Here is a 20,385-nt window from a genome sequence, read left to right on the forward strand (position 1 = left end):
CTGTAAAACTGTAGGAGAGCCGTGGGGACGGGAGAAGTCTTTGTCTGCCTGTCTGCCCACAGTCCACTGTTAGTTTGTTCTCCTGGATGAATTTTGTATCCCTTAGGGTTTGGAGATTTTCTTTCACCGTCTGTAAGGTCATTCCTTCAGGGTCCCTTGCCAATCATTTTTTTCATTCTACTCTGAAATTGTTGTCTCCCCTAAACATCTGAGCAGACAACAAAGAGCAAAACAGACAAGGACCAGACTAAAAGCACTTTTTATACCAAACAGATGTGAAAAAACACCCAAAGAGTTTTTTTTTTTGTTTCATTCAACAAAAGCAAAAATCTGAAACAAATGTTATAAACGTCTACTTTTAATTCTTATATACAATGTTTCGCTTAATGCTTTAAAAAAAACAGTTTTTACAGCTTGGCCATTTTTGCCCTGCTCTAAAAACTGTTCTGCTTTAGAATAAAGGACGCCTTATATCAGATTAAGGGTTTTAGTCACAGTCATTCCAAATAGTTTAATACTCATTCTGTAGGTCACAAGAGTAAACGGCCCCAGTTTTGGTTTATTGCAGACTCTTTCAACATGTGGTTTAAAGAACTAAATATAGTTTAAGAGAACCCAGTACAGAACACAGCTAACAAACCTGAATTGCAGATAGTAAAGAAAACAGTAAAATAGCCCTTTAACCTTATAGGACACTTGATTCAATAACCGCAATTTCACCGCAATTAGTATGTAAACTTTTTGTACCCAAAGCTACTGAAAAAGTTAAAGTGTTGGATTTTAAAATGTAAAATCTGAAACACCCTCAGAGCAAAGCCTTACGGCTGCTGTTCAAGTTTGTCGACTATTCAACATTTATAGAGAGAAACACCACCGGGAAAGCAAGACATGATTTCCTCTTGGCATTTAGATTATTTCCAGTTAAATAGATAATTGGATATAACAGCATGGTCAATTTGAGCATCAGCAGTTTCCATTTAATTCTTGTGTTTTTGTTTTTGAGTTTTAATATAGCAATAGCAAAAATGTTTGCGTTAAATCGGGGGCTTGATGTAGTAAAGAGAGATTTTTTTACATATAGACAGCTAACCTCACCCTTACTGGGTTGAACTATGGCTCCCATCATAAGACCTCATTGGAAATCAGTGTGACGAGAGCATGACTCTTCTCTCTGTGCTGGTCCGTCTCCCTGGTTAACTCCTCCATCCTTTTACCAAGCATCTGTGTGTCAGCTCATCATGGTGTGTGATGTGGCGTGACTCAGGTTTTAAGGCTGTAGCAGCGCTGCAGCAATCGGATGGTTAATAGGAAACAGCAGAGGAGCGCTGTGACCGTTACCCAGCTGTTGCGTCATGCTGGGATACCGACTCCCGCCAGATGCTACGTGGAAAACAGCAGCAGAAACGCACAGCTTACTGGATGGCCGTAAATAGGGACATCACTTCCTGTTTTTTAGCTCAGGTTGTGATTGGCTCACTCAGAATGGAGGGAAGATATTTGAAAAATAGAGAAAAAAACAGAAGGGTGTTTATATAATTTCCACTAAACAACAGATTAGATGTAAGAGCGATTAGTCAGCACTGATAAAGGATTAATCTTCTCTGTTTTACTTAAAACTTCTCTATGTAATGTGCAACATCTGATTTAGTTTTAGAAGAGCGACCTAACTCCAGTGAATGCCTGTTTTTTTATTTAAATAAATGTTTAGCTGGAGTTTGGAAGAGTTTCTGCTCACAGGGAGTGGATAAAAAGACGAGTGTCCTCAGTGAGAAGTGTTTTACATTCTTCCTGTCTCTCCACTGCTATCTCCTTAGCACAAAGAATTCAGTCATCTTGGAATAATCCCGCTCTTTCATTCCTCATCAGTGAGCGTTTGAGTGTGGGGAGATAGTACTAGTGCTGCTCTGGGTGCTGGGAAATCCCTGCCAATAATATGAGGTCATTGTTTGTTCTTCATCAGCCCCAATAAGAATGTTTTTAGAAAGGCCAGAGTAATAAGAATGACTTTTAAATACACGCTTCTCTTTATGCAGCTATAGAGCCCTTAGCAGCTTTTGATGAAGATGTGAAAATATTTGATGTCATAGGCACCTTGCTGTCAAAGAGAATTTTCTTTAACCTTTTTCATTTTATATGTGTAGTTCTATTCACCTTCGATTAAGTAATGATCCAACTAGACTTTTTTTTAATGTTTTTGCATTGGTCAGACATGATATGCATCAAGATCCTAGTCTAATGTAAGAAACTCTAATGACCTCCTATGCTAGGACTTCAAGTTGGACAATGTTGGACCAGTTTTTGTTGGTGGTTTTGGTGTAAATCAAAATATTAACTTATGGAAAAGAAAGACATCCTTCTGGCAAGCATGGTGAAAGATATGTGACGCTGTGGGCCTGTTTTTCCACTTATTGTTTTAAGACATCAGTGCACCAAAATATGTGGTCATGAATATATAATCTGGAGTAACATTTCTTCTCTTATTTGCCTTAAAGACTTTAGGTTAAGGTGTTTTAAGTCATATAAACTAATAATAGGCAGAATAGATTTCTGCACAGCTTTGTTTCCTTCACCAGACTAACCTCTGTATTTCTCCATGTGTGCCACATCTTTCACGTGTTGATTGTCAGCGGCTGTTTGTATGCCACCAAAAGCCCACCATGCATCATATTGAAGCTCCTCCACCGCAGTCTTGTTAACTTTGCATTCTCCATGCGAGTGTGGCGTAGTTATTTAGTCAGCAAGCTCTCTGATGTTTCGCCCACAGTTGGGAGGGAAACCACACATAGCTGTGGTGTAGTGCCAGAGCTGATGAGCCTAATGAGTCGTTTCAGGAAAAACCTCTTCCACTTCTGTTATCTGCCTCATATTGTTACAAAACAACTGCAGTTTGTGAGGATTTTTTTTTTTTTTTTTACTCTTAAGGAAACACGATCAATTGGCTAATTTAGTAGTGAGCTAATCATTAATTGGAGTACACAGTCTCAAAAACATGAGAAAATTGGTAGTTAAGAAGAAACCTAGCAAAAATGTATACATTTAGTTATGAAAATAAAAACGAGCATCTTTGCATTTACATCTGTGAACTCTGTGGCTAAAATAAATCTTGTATATAGCACGTTTACTATCAGATGGTTAGTCAATAAAAATAAAATGTTGCAAAGATTAAACAAGTAGCAAAAGGTATAAAGAAAGAGCAGTGGCTCTCTTCATTTCTGTCGAGTGGCATCGAATTTCCCACAAAATTCCTGGGATGTTTTCATCAGATTTTCATGTGGTGAATACATTTGTTGGATATTCTGTCTGAGCAGTAACTGGGCTAAAATCCATTTTCCATTAAAGACAGTTACTGATGCACGCCTTTTTTTTTTTCCTTGTCATGCAAGGAGTTGAGGTGTGTAGCTGATTATAATTTTACTCTGGGGATTATTGAGTTGGTATACTAAGTACTCAGGAGGTCAAGAGAGCAACAGCTTAGCTCAATAATCTTTAATTCTCCCTCTGATGGGCTTTTTCTTGGCACTTTATACTCATGAAAGAGAGCTTCTGTTATTTTAGTGTCACAAGAGAGGACCATGAAAAGAATTGAAATGTTCATTTAAATTAAAGGTTTAGTCTAAGCCACTTAAAAGTTTAACATTAAGTTTTAATCAAATGCAAGAAGTTTTCTACCACCCTCTTGTATTTTTCTTGCTATTTTCATGACAGTTGGAAAATTCAGTTGTGACAGGTTGCCAGTGCTGCTGTAATTTCTGCCCGATTAGTCAATCAGACGTCAACCCTTACACTAAGCCGCGCCTCAGGTTAGTTTGTAAACAGTGGATGACACTTCGGCCTGAGTTTGTTCTGTTTACTGGAGTCGTTTCAGGCCTGAACAGTTAGGCACACACCGGGCTGGCTCTGACCTCCTTTCCAGCTCGTCTGAGGAGGAGGAGGGAAAATAAACGTGCTGCTAACATTCCTACATCACTTCCTCCTTGGACATCTGGCATTCATCAGAGCGGGCAGTAAAAAAGGAAGGCTCTACCTTACTGGTTTGCCTAACGCTGACTGTACAGAGAAAGTGTTTCATTACACCTCCTACTAAACCTTCTTCCAGCAACCAGCTAATATAGTTTGGATTGGATTGTTTTCTATATGAAGCAAAAGGTGGCAAACATTTTCAGGCCTCTTGGAACATTCTTTTTAAATTTTCTTTTCTTTCTCCATCTTTTCCAGGATGGCCTAGCTTCGTTGTCCTGCTAGTGGTCAGTGATCAGCTGTGGTCTTTCCCCTGGGCCAGAGGTTGGTACTAAAATGGAAATAAAACATATATTCTTCAATTTACATCTAAAAAAAAAATCTTGCTATATATATATATTGCTATAAGAATTAAACCTACTAAAATATCACACAACCATTTTTCCTAGATCACTACAACTGTACTTCTAAACAGCACAGAGTATTAGTGGGAATTAACAATGTCCTGGTCACCAAAGTATACTAAAGTTTATTATGTGAATCTTATAAATCTAATAATAATAAAAATTTGATAAGTGTAAAATGAAATATATTTTAGGACATTATAATTATATGTTATTTATATTGTACATAATTTAATATATTAATCAAATAGTTAGAAAAGCTTATTATATACTAATTATGATGTCTTAATAAAACAATTTGTTATTATGAGATATTGTGTTTAATGTATAACAACATATAATATAGTAAGATTATTAGATAAAATATCTAAGAAAAATATCATCATTATTTGTGTGATATTTATATATATGTGAGATAGTCAATATAAGTAACGGGAATTTTATGTATACAATTGAGATGTAATACAGAATGTTGACCTGACCTGGCTGTGTTTACAACTCTGACCTTCCCTAACCGGTTTCTGCACAGTGCCAGTCAGCTGGATACGCTTTCTTATTTACAGCCGTTATTTTAAATGTTGCCTATTTTATTATTAAGTATGTTATATTATTATTAAGTGAAAGCTTTCAGTGTATATTCTACATTTGTCTATAGAATTTTTTTAAATGCCGTGAAATTTTTTTTTTTATTAAGTTGATCATACAGTATTCTTTTCTGTTCTTGTATTTTGCTATTTTGTCCAGTAATTATTTATTTTCTTATTAAGATAATAATATGAAATAAGAGGAAAAGTAACAATACCATCCAAACTACTAGTTTTTATCTATATTAGACATGATCAACTTTAGTGATATTGTTATATGTTGGATTTTTCCCCCTCATTTCTTGACTTTTCTATATTAAACTCAGTTCTTCCTCATAAGTCCAAAAACAAAAATTTGCAGTCTGTTTAATATACATGTATTGAAATTGTAAGGTTGTTGTGAAGATTTAGAAGTTTGAAAGCAGAGGAGAAGATTGAAATTCTCCATTTCATCATTTATAAATTTGTCTCAAGAGGTTTGCACAAGAGGAAGCGGCAGGGTGCAGACATGAGCGTGACCTCCTGGTTCCTGGTGAGCAGTGGGGGAACTCGTCATCGACTCCCCCGGGAAATGATCTTCGTGGGAAGGGATGACTGCGAGCTCATGCTGCAGGTGAGAATGCTTCATGAGACGTAAAGCACCAGCACTTTTGTTAATGTGATTTTTTTTTTTTTTTTTTACTTTAGCCGTCCTGCTTTCCTTACACAGAAAACAGGCATATCTTTTCTACAACTTAAGTCGATTAGTGACTTCAACAGTTCTGGCCTGTGCTTTTGTTGAAGTAGTCTGCTTCTTCATGTGTATCTGTGTGAGTTATGTGCATACATCCACAGAGACCACGTGCATACTCATGTGTACCTCTGGTCATTGCACTAATAATAGAAAGTGGGGCAGATACCTCTTGAGTTAGATCCTATCTGACTGAGTCATTCGTTCAGGATAGAGTGTTTACAACTGCAGGGACATTATTATTGCACAGGAGTTTTCACTGGTCCCACTGTCTGTATAAAACGCCTGATTATCCGCAAAACATTTAATTTCATACGCCTAAGATTTAAGAATTATCCTGTTTTTGTTTCTACTTCTTTAGTTGTGGTTCGAAGTGTAGTTCATGTTTTTATTTATCTCTTCCTGGGATGATTTAAACTTTTTTTCATTCCTTTTCTTGTTTATGAATTTTTTTCTCTGGTATGTTTCAGCCTGGTTTACTTATCACTCAATGGGATTTTATAATATAAAACATTAATTTAGCCTTTTGTGTGTTTTTAAAGCAGCTCCCAGTTCTTACCCATGTGATCCTTTCAGTAAGCCGGGGCTTTATCACATGGCTAAACATAAAAAGGCTCCTGTGTGCACCAAATAAAACACAAACACACCCACCGACAAACACAATATCACAATATATAAGAGAATAACATTGGCATAAGCAGCTGACGGCATCACTGGGTGTACAGCCATTGTCAGGCAGCTCTTTGACCACTTGACAGCCTGTCAGAACAGTGACTGAAGGTCTTAAGATGTAAGGAGCTTCCTTGAGACATTGGACAACATTGAGACCCTGTAGGGTACCTACTTCTCTAAATTTGAAAGTGGAACACACAATTATTAAACCATCATTGAACAACACAACCACGGCCAATGAAAAGGTTTCTTTCTTTGGATGTCCTTTGCCCAGTTGATGTTGACAGATGGAGCCCATATGGTTAAGGAATGGCCTGAATAATGGGTTCCTAATGGGAGCATCTGTGGGTTACATAATGGTCACATCTTCTTCACCATCCTAGGAAAAAATCCATATGGGTTCTAGATGTTTTGTTGAATTCAAACAAATTATCTCCCATTTAAGACCCAGATGAGACCGTCTGGCTTACCAATCCGGGTCATAATCTAGAGGGTACCAGAGGAGGGGCTGAATGAAGGACCAGGCCCAGTTTGTCCCAATCCAGCATGAGCTAAATCCTCCTTGGGTTGGCTAGACGGAGCCCATTCTCCATGTGCTAGCTGCTTGCTTATGGGGTAATTAATGTTGACTAAAACTCATCAAAAACAAAAAGTGAAATGAAGATATTTTTTTCAACTTTATTTTAATTTAAACAAAGATTCTAAATATATTCCCTTCTATTTCGATACGCCTGGCAAACCGATTTTCATGACTTGGTTTACGTGGGGTATAATTGAACCACATTTTAGGAATAGCTCCTTAAATTGGGGCTTTATTACACAGCTCTGACCTTTTGAACTATTGCACTCAAAGATTAACAGTCTATAGGAAACAAAAGCTAAACTAAAACAAAGCCTTAGTGAAATTATAGTTACTAATAAAAACTAGTAAACTCTAAAAACTACTTAAAACTAATTGAAATCGGGTACAAAAAAGTAGTTACTTCAACATAAAGCTAAAGTGCTTTTAAATCAGACCCTGTATCTGCTTATTGCTGCTCTGTTCCTGTCTCCAAATTGTGTCCATAGCTGCCTGTTAACCCGAGGTGCCTAAATTATTCTTTCTTTTATAGTCTAGCTTGTCAAAAATATGTATATTTCAGTCTAAGTTTGCTTTCATTTTTGTTTATCTGGGAGTATGCTTCAAAGCATTTTCTGTCTTTGGTTGATTTTTTTCCCATCTCCACATGTGTCCTCTACATTTTTTCTGTCAGCAATATGAGATAAAACAGGCTGCTGGGCCTGGCTTGTGTTACGGTTGATCTAAAGTTATCTATTTCAGTGGTTTTTTTCTTAGAGCTGCTTCCTTTGCTTCAACTGTATTATTATGATTTACTTTTTACTTGACTGGGGAAGGAATTTAGTTGAGGGAAACAGAAAAATGTGAAATAAAGAATCAGAATCAGTACCCAGAATTGACTTTGACTCACCTTCAAGTAAAATGTTGACATAACTCCATGCAGACTTGTAAGAATTTTTTATTTTTATTTCAGATGCTTTGATACATGAGACACATGTCTGCTGAACTCCAATAGATTCTTTTACCAGAGGCTCATAAATACAGAAGGCCACAGTGTTGTAGGCAGGCGTCTGTCAGCTGTGTGAAAATCTATTTTCACCTTCAGTTTTGAGCTCAGCTATTTTCATTGGAAGTTTAGTGAATGATATGATGGAAAAAATGTGACCAAACGTGAAGGTGATGATGATAGAATAACTTTAAGGTTAGATTCCAAAACCAACGTTACGGCAAGCATATTTTTTCTGGAAGAACAACTGTGTCATTGGATTTTTATCTATTGGTGCCACAATTTTAGAGTTCATTGGATGTTTTACGTAAAAAAAAAAAAAAATCTTCAGATATATCCATGGTCATATTAGCGTTCCTGACTGTGGACATGGGGCTGATCATTTCCCATGTCTGTTTATTTTCTGGTTTAAAGTCTCGTAGCGTCGACAAGCAGCATGCAGTCATCAACTATGAGACGGGGACAGATGAACACAAGGTGAAGGACTTGGGAAGCCTGAATGGGGTGAGTGACAACCTATATCTATCTATCTTTCTGTCTGTCTGTCTGTCTGTCTGTCTGTCTGTCTGTCCTTTTGTTTTTCATGCTTCCTTCCTTGTATCCTTTTGTTTTTCATGCTTCCTTCCTTGTATCCTTTTGTTTTTCATGCTTCCTTCCTTGTATCCTTTTGCTTTTCATCCTTCCTTTCTTGTATCCTTTATTTTTTCATCCTTCCTTCCTTGTATCCTTTCGCTTTTCATCCTTCCTTCCTTGTATCCTTTCGCTTTTCATCCATCCTTCCTTGTATCCTTTCGTTTTTCATCCTTCCTTCCTTGTCCTGTCTTTCAGTTATATCGTATTTGTGTTTCTCCTTTCTTCTTTCTTCCATCGTGTCCTTCATTTTTTTATGGTTCCTGACCTCTCTCTGTCCTTGTCTTTTATTCCTTTCTCTACCTCTCTTTTTCGCTTTTGCCCTATCACAATTCCCTGCTTGTGTGCTTACATCTACCCTTACTGCTGTCTTTTTTCCCCTTTCTTAATACCTTTCTTGTTATATTCATTCTTGCCTGAGTTATGTCTGCCTTTTTTGCATGCTTTATTCACTCTTCTTTTCATCTTTAGTATATTTTAACCATGTTTATTGTCCTTCCTTTTTTCTATGTGCTTTTCCCATTCAGTTTTTGGTTATTGCAGAAGCCTTGTCTCTAGAAACATCTGCCAAAGATTGTTAGTCAGTGTCATAAAAAAAGATTTTTATAAAAATAAAGACAGATAACAAATTTGCAATACATACAGCTGTTATAGAACCACTTTCATCAAGAGAAGCAACAGTAAGCTAAACAGAGTACATAGTAAGTTTAATCATTTAGATAAAGATGTAATTGTAATACTTTTGCAAAATAAGGTGCCTCGTGAGCAGAGGATCCCATCTCAGCTGACCAATTAAAGCACACTTTCGCTTTAAACAGGAAAACCTTTGAAGAGATTTTTGACTTTCAAGAGTCTCAAAAGAAGAAATTGTTAGAAAAGAAGGTTGTAAACGTCTCAAAGCCTAAAATGTAATCTGAATCTGGTTCATCCTTTTAGATTTTCCACTCCTTTTTAACAGTATTGTTGAAGTTATGGTCCAGTTTAGAGAACCAGCTATCTTCGGTTTCCATTTTATTAACACCAGGGTCAACATACATACTTGACTGACATTTTTTTTGTTGTATTTCCCAGTTTGAAAAGAAAGAGAAATAGAAACTGCCATCATAACTCAGCGAATGAGGAACTCTGGGATTAATTATTACAATGTACTGGACACTCCATTCAGTGTATAAATAAAAACGTTTGGGGTAAACTTCCTTTGATAGAAGCTGATTTGATGCCACATTTATTTTCCACCAATGAAACTTTCCAATTATGTTTCAGGGTGTGATTATGCTGCTCTAAAATAGAAATTTTATTTTAGAACATTTTCATTTTTCACATCTTAATCAGGACTTCTAAATATACCTTGAATACGTTTATTTAAAATCTTAAGGGCTTCTTTCTGCACAGTAAAGTTAGGTCAAAGTTGGTTACAGCCGCCCTTTTAAACATACTCATCGCCGTTAGTCATGAGTTGTGATTAGTGCTCAGTTAGAGCCCACTAGATGAGCCACATGTGCTCCGTGTCCCTCACATCCTCCCCAGCTCTCAGACAGGAAGCCAGAGTCACTTCCTCCTGTGTTGTTAGCCATCCAGCTCTTTTGGCTTCATCCACAGGAAGTTTTCCCTGCTGAGTCAGTGGGTGTGCTGAGGTTTGCCACACACGGGTTAGCCAGTAAAACCAATCGCTGGCCTTCTGAAACCCATTCACTGCTAGATTCTTAAGCTGTGACTCTATTTCACTAGAGGAATAAATAGATATTATTAAAAGCAAGTTTTATTTGTTGAATACATGAACTTCCAGCCTACTGTAGAACAAAGAGGTTAAAAGAGAAAAAAATGAGCCAAGTCTTTCAACTCAAGTTTCCTCCTATCATTTCACCTTTAAAAAAAAACTCGTTTAAGATGAAATAATATTTTTCAGTATTTTAGGACGGTCTAAATGAATTAATCATTATTATTAATAAAGTAGCGCAAAGTTTCCGTTTATGTCCACAAATCTTATATTCATTGCTCTTTTTTGTTTTGTTTTGTTCCTCTCCAGACCTTCGTAAACGATGTCCGCATTCAGGAGCAGATGTATATCACTCTAAAGTTGGAGGACAAGCTGAGGTTTGGATATGATATCCTTTGTTTGGGTTTAAAACTGAGTTTGGTAAATCTTTATAGTGTATTATTTCCACAGTTTGAACTGAATGATTTAAATAAATAAAGCTATGAAAGATGTTTTCCTTTGTGCAACTGCAGAATTTGTATTCTTTTACCACTCAGAATAATATTTAATGAAATCTGTTCATCTAAATAACAATAATCTCATGGCTATGTTGGCTCGGCCAGTGTTTCCTTAACATCTTGTCTTACATACCAATCTGTTCACTGTGGTGAGAGGAGAGCTCACCGTGCCTGAAGAGGCTCTAAAAGTAAGAACCCCAAACATTCCCCCTTTAATTATTTTCATAGATCACATTTACTGACATTTATTTTCCATTCAGCATGAAAAGTTCACCAGCGGCCTCCAGCTCAGCAAGAAGCCTTCCAACGGTGAAACCACTGCCAACACAACCACAAGCAATTCTCCTTCAAAGACTGCAATAAAAACGCCAAAGTCACCTAGCAGCAGCAACTCGAAGTCTGCGGGGAGCAGAGCAACAGATGGGCTCGCCTCCTCCAGGGAACACTCAGCTAAACCTGTGGACTCTCACAAAGCAGAGGAGAGGATAGGAGGTGAGCTACAGAAGGAAGTAGGAATGAGTTTATTTAGGTTCATTCAACTTGGGGTTGGGGACACAATAAAAATGATTTTCATGTTAGACCAGCAGGGGGTGGACCTGCCCCCTCTACAACATGCAGTCAGACTCTCTGACCTCAGATTTGTATTCATTTACAAATGGTGGCAGCTTGTCGGGTTTTATTACAGATTAATCAGACAAATGTCATCAAGTAAAGCCATACCTCATCTCTGCCTCTCTTAAGACGTAAACATATAGTATTACACATTTCTATGTATTTCCCTGCCTGCCAGGCAAATGTGTAATTTCACTGGAAGCCACACATATATAGCTCCATATGATACACATTCTGTAGCTTTCACACAGAGTGGTCCTCATTATGTGTAATTTATAAAGCAAGGTCTGTTATTAGGTTTACAACTGTGATTTAAGTCACACCGACTGGAGATAACAGGGTACTTAAAATAACTGAAGACTAAAGAAAGAAAGTAAGGGGTACTGATTCGACCTGTGGCACTGTGTGCTGTCATGTGGGTGCTTGCATGTGTTATTGTCCCATCTCAGCTTACAATCTGAAGGAAAAGTCACTAGTCTAATGTCCTGCTCTTATTTACACTTATTTACAGAGGATGGGGGAAGGAGGGTTTTTATTCATAAAAACATTAGTCTGGTTGATTTTATGGTAGCATAGTTTGAAAAATGTCTATAAAAAAACATCTTTTAATTTCACACCATCTGCAAAGTTTTGCTGATATGTTTGTGTCTTCATCCCAGGGGACATTACAGCTATGCCCCGTGGGACGCCGCTGTACGGCCAGCCCTCGTGGTGGGGGGACGGAGACGCAGATGATGAGAATTCCTTCAAACAGGAAACAAAGTCGTCCTCATCCAAAAAACATGACGGCTCCATGTCAGGTAGATCGTTCTTCAAATTTATGCGATTTAAGATGATCAGATTATTTTAAAGGATCTTTCTTTTCAAATATTTTACATATGGATTTTAAGATGTCAAGTGTTTTAGAAATAGTAATATGAAAATGCAGTCTTTCAACCAGTCCTCTAAAATAACATTTTATCACACATTAAAATCAATGACATCTGCAATAAGATATATTACTGTATTGTCTTGCGACTGTGTCCCTCTTAAATCACTCACTGATGATCTTACAGATACTGCAGTCTCTTCTTCCCGTTTGTCCAAAGTGACAGTTATTTATCCTGACAAGAGTTCTTTTAGATTAGCCCAAACATGCTGCTCCTACATGGCTATTGCAACATAAAGACCTGAGTCTTACCAGGTTCCCCAGCAGCCAATACAGTCTATTAGTTTCTATTAACGACCCTCAAAGGGTGAAAAACGCTGAGTTTTTCATTCATTATTTTAAATACAGAATAAAAATATCACAATATAAATAAACCAGCACTAATTACACACTGCTGGATAGGAAGCTAATCATATCACAACCTAACCTTCTCATGTTTTGTAATCAAAAATAAAATCAAGAATATTGAAATGAGGAAAAGATGTTTTCAGATGTGTTTCACTTCCATGAACTAAACCGTCCCACATGCTGATGCCATATGTAAGTGACAGCTGAGCCTATTCTGAATTGGCTTACAAGTAACACTAAAAATGATTGATCTAAAGTGTTTATCGAGTTTTACGAGTGTTTCTCTGTCTGATGTAGGTTGAAAACAACTACAAAACAACACAATTTGCTAAAAAATAAAAGTAATTATTTGAATAACTTTAAATGAATGAAATGATTGCTTCTTCGTGTTGAGATCAGATAGATTTCCATTACTGTGGTCAGACAGCCATGACCAGCCAGACTTTGCTTACTTTTTAGTATTTGCATCCAAGGGAAAACAAAGCTTTTGTTCAGAGCATTTCTACACGTCAACATACATGCAGGCTACACCAGCTGAAGCAAAATCAGTCTGTGCCAGGCAGGGTTAGTGGACCAGTGTGGTCAGAAGGAGTGGGGGGGGGGGATGAAATCATAACAAAAACACGAGAGCAGACTGAAGAGTCCTCAAATCTCTGCACATCTGCAGGGTGAGTCTGCCATCTTCTTGACTGCGCTGAAAGAGACGACTTTGTTTACAGCTAGTTGGGGCCTTATTTGTTGATTTTCACGGTTTTTCATGTCTGTTTGGAGGTTAATCTGTGTTCGAACATAGAAATGATTTGAAACCTTGAAAACTTCCCAAATATTCTCGGTTATGGGTCTGGCTACTTCAGTCGTGGAAGTGGGTGAGTGGAGATTTGTTAAGAAAAATACCATCTGTGTTTATGATGCGATGTTGGATTGGTTCTGTATGAAGAGCTGGAGTTTATTTGGCTCAAACTTAAGTGTTAAAAAGGAGATCTTATCTAACATAAATGATTCAAAAATAACCTAAACTTTTCACATCAGATGTAGGAGGGAAGGGGAAGTGAGGCAGGTTTCGGACAGGAAATGATTCTCTCTCAGTGTGCGTTTTGTTTCTAGCATGTCTACGTCAGTTATGTTTACTGTGTGTTTCTCTTTCTGAGTTGAAAAAAAGGTTCTCTTGTCACCACTCCCTATCCCCTTATGTATTGTCCATAAACTGGATTGGGTTACACCATAGCACCAGCTCTATTTTCCTCTCCTAACACACACCCAAACGCCTTCTACACAGACTGCTCTTTACCCCGCAGAAATCATCGGCTAATCCTCTGGTAAGCTTACTCTCAAATCCATCCAGCTGTTAAAATGCTTTCCGTTTTTCCAGTGTGACTCTGACATAAAGTACTGCTGGTTATTATACTGTTGGAAGATATTTGGCATTTACAATGAGATTAACCCAGATAGCATTTTTTATTTATTTAGCATTGTTACAATACTTCTGGTATGTTGCTGAAAATAACAGAAGTAGACTGCATAAAACTCATATTCGTGGAAGGTAATGTTTTTTTTTCTGGCATTGATATAATAGGAAAATTCTGATAAAGTTTTCATTTTATCTACTCCCTATTCATTATTGGAGGTGAATCCAAGAAAGGATTAGTGGTAATGGTGGTGCTCGAACACGAGGACACTCCTTGCATTTAATGTAAAAAGATCGATCTTTATTCTAATTTCAAAGAAGGAACTAATTGTGTTTAAAATTTAAACCCTTGTTTTGTGTTCCTCAAAGGTCTAAGTGGAGAGAGTAGATAGAAATATATCTGCTTACTCATCTAAATTGGCTTAATTGTGTCTAAAAATCCTAATTGGTAAAAAAAATTTTTTTATCAGTTATGAGATCATTTGGTGATGCACCAACCAGACAAATGGGACCTTTTTGATTTTTAACTGTTTTGTCAAAAAATGTTTTGTTGATTAAGATTTATTTTTGTAAGTAGCAAATTAACATTTTAAAATGAAGGCAAATTTAAATTAAGATATTAAGATGACTTCCACTCACACCATGCAAAGTACTTATAATCACGGTTACTTTCAAAATGTTTGCTATTAATCCTAGAAAAGCATTGCTAGGAGAATATAAAATAAAAACGGTATATATGGGACCCTTACATGTTTGACATTCTGGAGGGAGGTATTAAAAGAGTCCAATATGGAGTGTGTTCCTTCATGACTGGGCCCTGAAACAATGCTTGGGAAGTTTTCACATCACTCGACTAAAATAAAAGTCAGCACACAGGTACTTGTTTTTGCCTTCTTTTTTAAAGAGGTTCTGAAAAGCTGACAGCCTTTACTGATATTGCAGTTTTAACTGTGAGAACCTCTCAAAACATACCACAGGGGACAAAATACAATCAAATCATTTCTGTATATTCTACAGTTTACATTTAAAAGGAATCACACTCTGGTGTGCTTCTGTTCAGAGCTCCCTAAGCTGCATTCAGACTGGTTGCTTGTTCTGCATCAAAGCATCTGATTTACATGCAAGACTATGGGGCAAAGTGTCAGTAGATCAACGGCACGTTCGAGTGTGGGGAAAAAGCTTATTTTGGGGGAGATAGACACTACATGCCGAGTAATGACTCAGAACAGAAGGACCCAGTATTCAGGCAAGACAGACAGTGGGATAACTTAAAATATAATAAATTGTTTATTTAAGCAACGATGTGTGCGGATCTGCAGCGGCCAGGGCGTCCGAGGCAGGTAACTCTAGCGAAAGGAAACACAAGTTATTTACGAAGAAAAGCTGGTAGAGGATGATCTGAACGTGTGAGTCACTAACCTGGTTTAGAGTTCAGTCCGTGCCCAGAGAATGAGGTTGATACCAGCCGGTCAGATGACAAGATGCAGTGCGTGCCGCAAAAGAGAGTTCCAGACGCCGAAGCCTTGAAGGACACAGAACTGACAAGAGATCAGATCCGAGCAGATGACGAAGGAAGGCAGGATAACCCAGAGGGCAAAGTCAAGAGGCAGATCCAGGTTCAGTCCACAGTGGAATCTAACAGAATCCGAAGACAGGTCAGGCAAACAGATGAGAACCAGGGCAGGCAGTCTCAGAGGTCTTAAGACAGATACAGGTCAGGATCAGGCAACACAAGAATTAATGCTAGAAAAACTCTCACCAAGGGCCTGAGAATAATCTGTCACTGACGACCGCAAGGAAGGAGCTTAAATAGAAGCAGGAACAGTTGATTTCAGATGAACAGTGATGAGAAAACCGGGCAGAATTGGACATGTGAATGAAATCAACAATTAAGCCGGTCATCAGCGCCAAGACAATGACATGCTGTTATTGTTTCTGCAGAGCTGTTTGCATGTGAAAGGTAAATAAATACCAAGGGGTTAAACTCCAAAGGTTTAAAAAAAAATCCGGAAGATTGAATTGTTATGTAGGCTACAAGGAACAGAGAGCAAGCTCTGATCATTGTTGCTGCACTAAATTATTTTTTTAATGAACTATGGCGAAACAGTATATAAATACCCAAATTAACTAAAAAAAAAAAAACTGCCGACAAAAAATATTCAATTTTATATTCTGCTACTGGCAGTTTTTACTACAAACCCTAAAAACGTTATATTCACTTCCAGCTGCTATTAATGGCAGCAGGAAATCCCTCAGAGGCTAGCGGCAGCAGAGAGCTTTCAGCAGGGATTTCCAGCGCTGCATCCAGCAGTGTGGTGGAGGTCTGGCACTTCAAGCAAGATCTACATATTTTAGTAGGATCATAATCCTGAATCAGGGGCAGATGTAGGAAGTTTGGGGCCCTTGGCAAAGACAGGCAGCAGGCCCTCTGAATTGAGAAGACAACACATAAAACAGACCCATTATACAGATACAGAAATGTTAATAGAATAGACATACATTATTTGTTCTACGAATTTGTCCCTCTCTTCTTGACCATTTTCTTGTTGTTTTCCTCTCTATGTTTTGTACTCAGCTGACTTTTTAATGCTGTCTGGAAAGGAATGAATAATTTTTTTTCATCCTTCCTGTGTTTTCAAAAAAGGCAACAACAAAAGTAAATATAAAAGTACTTCTTTTCACTGAAGACAAGCCATGATTTGCTTATCTGTTCTCCATTTTTCCATTTTATGAAATAATAGCTGCATGAATCATGACAGCAGACAAGATAGAGGAAAGCAGGGGAGCAGAGTTCAGTGCTTTTATATGTTGTCGCCAAAGTCTCCAGTAGCAGAAAAAAGTCGATTTGGCACTATGCGCTTTTTTGAAATTGAAGTGCTAGAGGGGTCTGAAAAGTCACTAAATATATATCGACAAAAGACTGCTCTTTGCATCGTTTGTTTTCAAATGGTTTGCTGCTAGACCTTGGACCTTTCTGAACCTGTAGCAAATAAACTGATCCAATGTGGTGGACATTGAAGAGGGAGATATTATAAACGTTCTGATGGCATTTTAGCAAAAGGATTTTTATCAAAAACCTAATTAATGTGCACAAATATTTAAAATACAGCTTGTATTTAAAAAGCTTTTTAGTAATATAAATAAAATGACTATGTTGACATTCAATGGTGTTTATATATTTTCTATTTATAAGTAGCATTATTTATTGAGGTCAGTTTTAATTCACTAGAGTAGAAATTATCTGAGATTTGATAATGCCTGTCAAATCCAGCATCCATGTTGAAATTCAAAAGGATAAAGCATAACAACCTCACTCTAATAATGTTTGCTTTGTCTTTCTTTTTAATTTCTGAAATCATTTGAGGTTCAGTTTGCTCCACCAGTTTAACAAAAGGTCCCAAAATTGGATATGAGGTGCCGGTCAAGCAAAAAACCAAGCAACGATCGAACTGCAGTATCCTGAATAGATAGCACCTCCATAGAGAATATAGTTTATACTCTGTAAGCTTCTGACCTGATTTCTGAACACCTTACTGATACTGAAAATCTAACCGAAATATCAGATTGTTGTGGTTTGTGTTGGTGCTTAAATATAATTCTTTTACAGATCAGAGAAATAAAGGATTGTTGAGGGTTTCTAACCTCCTTATGACTGCTTGTGCTATTTAAGCATTATTGGTCATTTTGTTCACCTGCACATTTCTCAGTTCTCATATAATCTGAGTTGTCTTCTTTATTTAACAAAATATAGTATATTTTTTATCATGAACATCCCATATCTATAATAATTGGAAACAAAAGTTAACTTAAAAAATCCATATTTTATTGAAGAGTTATATCTTTACAGTCTGTCATGTTTAAGTTTCCGCCACTTGTTGATGCTGATGTCCACAAAATTACCACTAAAAGTCAGAAAGGTTTTGTTTTTGTTCATATCTTTTTAATTGATCCTGTTTTTTCTCACTGATCATTTAGAATTCCAGTAATTTGATCAAAACATGTATAATTTGTAATGAATTCCACAGGAAAATGATCAAGCTCCACATAAAGCCTTTAATTTCTTGTCTCTATTTGTTAACTGCCATATGTTCTGGTGTTTTCTGAAGCAGATGGCCCCTTTAATTCCTGAATGTGTCATTAATCATAATTAGACCCATCAGAGGATCAGTTTGTTAGACAGAACAGAATAGAAAATAAATGTCCCCCATTGTCAAGAAGCAAAGCAGGTGTAGAGTCTCACCAACACTGAAAGCTTTGAGTGACAGACACAAACCCTGATTTGATCAGTCCATATGCAGTCTGACGTGACCTTCCCACCTCTACTCCCTTCATGTTATATTACTTTTCAGAATAAGTTCCTGTGCTTGTGTTTGACACTGCTTTATGTGTTTTAAATATATGTCTGTCATAATCCGATATTTTCCTTTTTTTCTAATCTCAGAAAGTAAAGAAACCCGCAGAGGAGAGAGAGCTAAAGAGGACGGCCTTCATGCATCTCCTGCTCTGGATTCCAGTTACTTTGAGGTCCCTACAAAGGAAGGTCACATGGCAAATAATGGCATCCATGAAATTCCCACTAAGGACACAGAGGATGTGACTTCTCAAGGCCAAAGCGCAGCAGGTGAAATAGGATCTAGATTTATTTTATTCACGATTCAAAAGTTATTATTATACTTATATTAGTTATAGTAATCAAATATTTGCAGTATTAATGAAGATAAATTAGTGACATCACCACAGTATTTCATTTGATTTTATTGAAAAGACAGCTTTAAGGAAAAAACTTCACAACAACAAAATAGTTATATTGCACATCGACGTTTTAAAAGTGCTGGAGTTGGCAGCCTTACTTTTACTGTTGACAGGACATAAAACTAAAAGTGCACCATCTGCTCCACAGCTCAAGGTCACGCCTCCTTCACCATAGAGTTTGACAGCACCTCTCCGGGGAAAGTCACCATTAAAGACCATGTGTCCAAGTTCACGTCGGACCACCAGAGATCCCGCACCAAGAAGAGCGGAGTGGGGAGCAAAGACCTCACCACGCTGCAGGCCGCCATGATGGCTTCTGAAAGCAAAGTAGCTGATTGGCTGGCTCATAATGACCCAACTCTGGTGCGCAGTGAATCAACAGAGGATGACGGCAAGAGCACCAAGAGCATCAAGAGCGATGTCCCGGTCCACCTTAAAAAGCTCAAAGGTAAAACTCCATCTCTTGTACATCTGATTTCTGTTTGCTTGAAGAAAACGTTGTTTATTCTCTAATATTGACGCTTTGGGACCTATCTGCTGTTTATTATTTAAATGTTGCTAAATAGTTGAAACATCCTTGCTTCAATATTTGGATTTATCCAAGGTTGAGCACACAGCCTAAATGGATTCCTTCAATTCTTATAAAGCCTTACAAAAATCACTTTTGAAGTGACCTTATGTTAGTTTTTGTGTTTTGTCCATTATGGGTAATCCATCTCAATAGCTAGTGATGCAATATTCCCATTTTATAATTCAGATAAGATGAACTCAAATTGTAATGTTTTTTTTCTAAGAACATGTTTGATTTTGTTTATTTCTTGCAAACAATTGTCTAATGAGTAAGTTCTTGCTGCTGGTTTTTGTGACAAATGTTTGTGCCACATTGGCGAACTCAAAGGATTTCAGGTTTATTCTTTGGCAGCAGTGTGTGGACTGTGAGTGCGTTATTTCCATTACCCACTGTTTGGATTAATGCAACCTAGAACTTTGTTTGATCCGAGTGCATGATTCAAGGCTGGGGTTTGAAGCTTTTAGACAAAATACCTTTTTTGCATTTCAGTCTATGGGTGCTGACCCTAGTCCGGTGTCCTAAGTGCTTCATTATTTTACGCTAATCTGTTGAACCCAGTATTTTGTGACAAATCTGTCTGCTTATTACAGGATGAACTATAGAATATTTTTTTACTCTTTAGCTGCACTGATTCATGTTTTGTATAATCTTGATCTGGTTTTGGAGGTACTTGTTTCATTGCATTTTTTAAGACTAAGGCTTATTTTATAATTTCCTTCCTCAACAAGCTTACGGTCGTTATTATTTGATATAAATAAGGTCTTTTTAAAGCTTTCTGTGTCATTTTCTTACATTACTTTCCTAAATTAAAGCTTTCATACAGCTGTGTTATTACATTTTTTATTTGCATCACTGAACAAAGGCATGTTGTATATATCCTTAATTTCCCTGATGGAATCCGTAAAATCTCCATAACACCAAGTCAGCTTTCCTTGTTGTCCTATCATGGTTCCCACACCTCTGCAAAATTTTTTTTATAGAATATTTCTCGACTGCAGTTTCTTATTTTCAGT

The 20,385-nt window shown here is 37.2% G+C and overlaps 1 protein-coding gene across 9 annotated transcripts in view; it reads left to right on the plus strand.

Annotated features, from left to right (window-relative positions):
- Nucleotides 1–20,385, plus strand: part of cep170 (centrosomal protein 170kDa) — a 53,135-nt gene that overhangs the window by 8,482 nt on the left and 24,268 nt on the right. For all 9 annotated transcript variants that reach the window (XM_015378186.1, XM_015378191.1, XM_015378192.1 and 6 more), the window contains exons 2-10: nt 4,216–4,281; nt 5,420–5,558; nt 8,327–8,416; nt 10,569–10,647; nt 10,886–10,944; nt 11,017–11,248; nt 12,028–12,168; nt 18,491–18,670; nt 18,950–19,249. In XM_015378186.1, coding sequence (XP_015233672.1) covers nt 5,454–5,558; nt 8,327–8,416; nt 10,569–10,647; nt 10,886–10,944; nt 11,017–11,248; nt 12,028–12,168; nt 18,491–18,670; nt 18,950–19,249 — 1,186 coding nt within the window. In that variant the 5' untranslated portion in view covers nt 4,216–4,281; nt 5,420–5,453. The remainder of the gene's footprint in view (nt 1–4,215; nt 4,282–5,419; nt 5,559–8,326; nt 8,417–10,568; nt 10,648–10,885; nt 10,945–11,016; nt 11,249–12,027; nt 12,169–18,490; nt 18,671–18,949; nt 19,250–20,385) is intronic.

Source organism: Cyprinodon variegatus, unplaced genomic scaffold, assembly GCF_000732505.1.
Source record: "Cyprinodon variegatus isolate N-32 unplaced genomic scaffold, C_variegatus-1.0 Scaffold166, whole genome shotgun sequence".
NCBI classification, from domain to species: domain Eukaryota; kingdom Metazoa; phylum Chordata; class Actinopteri; order Cyprinodontiformes; family Cyprinodontidae; genus Cyprinodon; species Cyprinodon variegatus.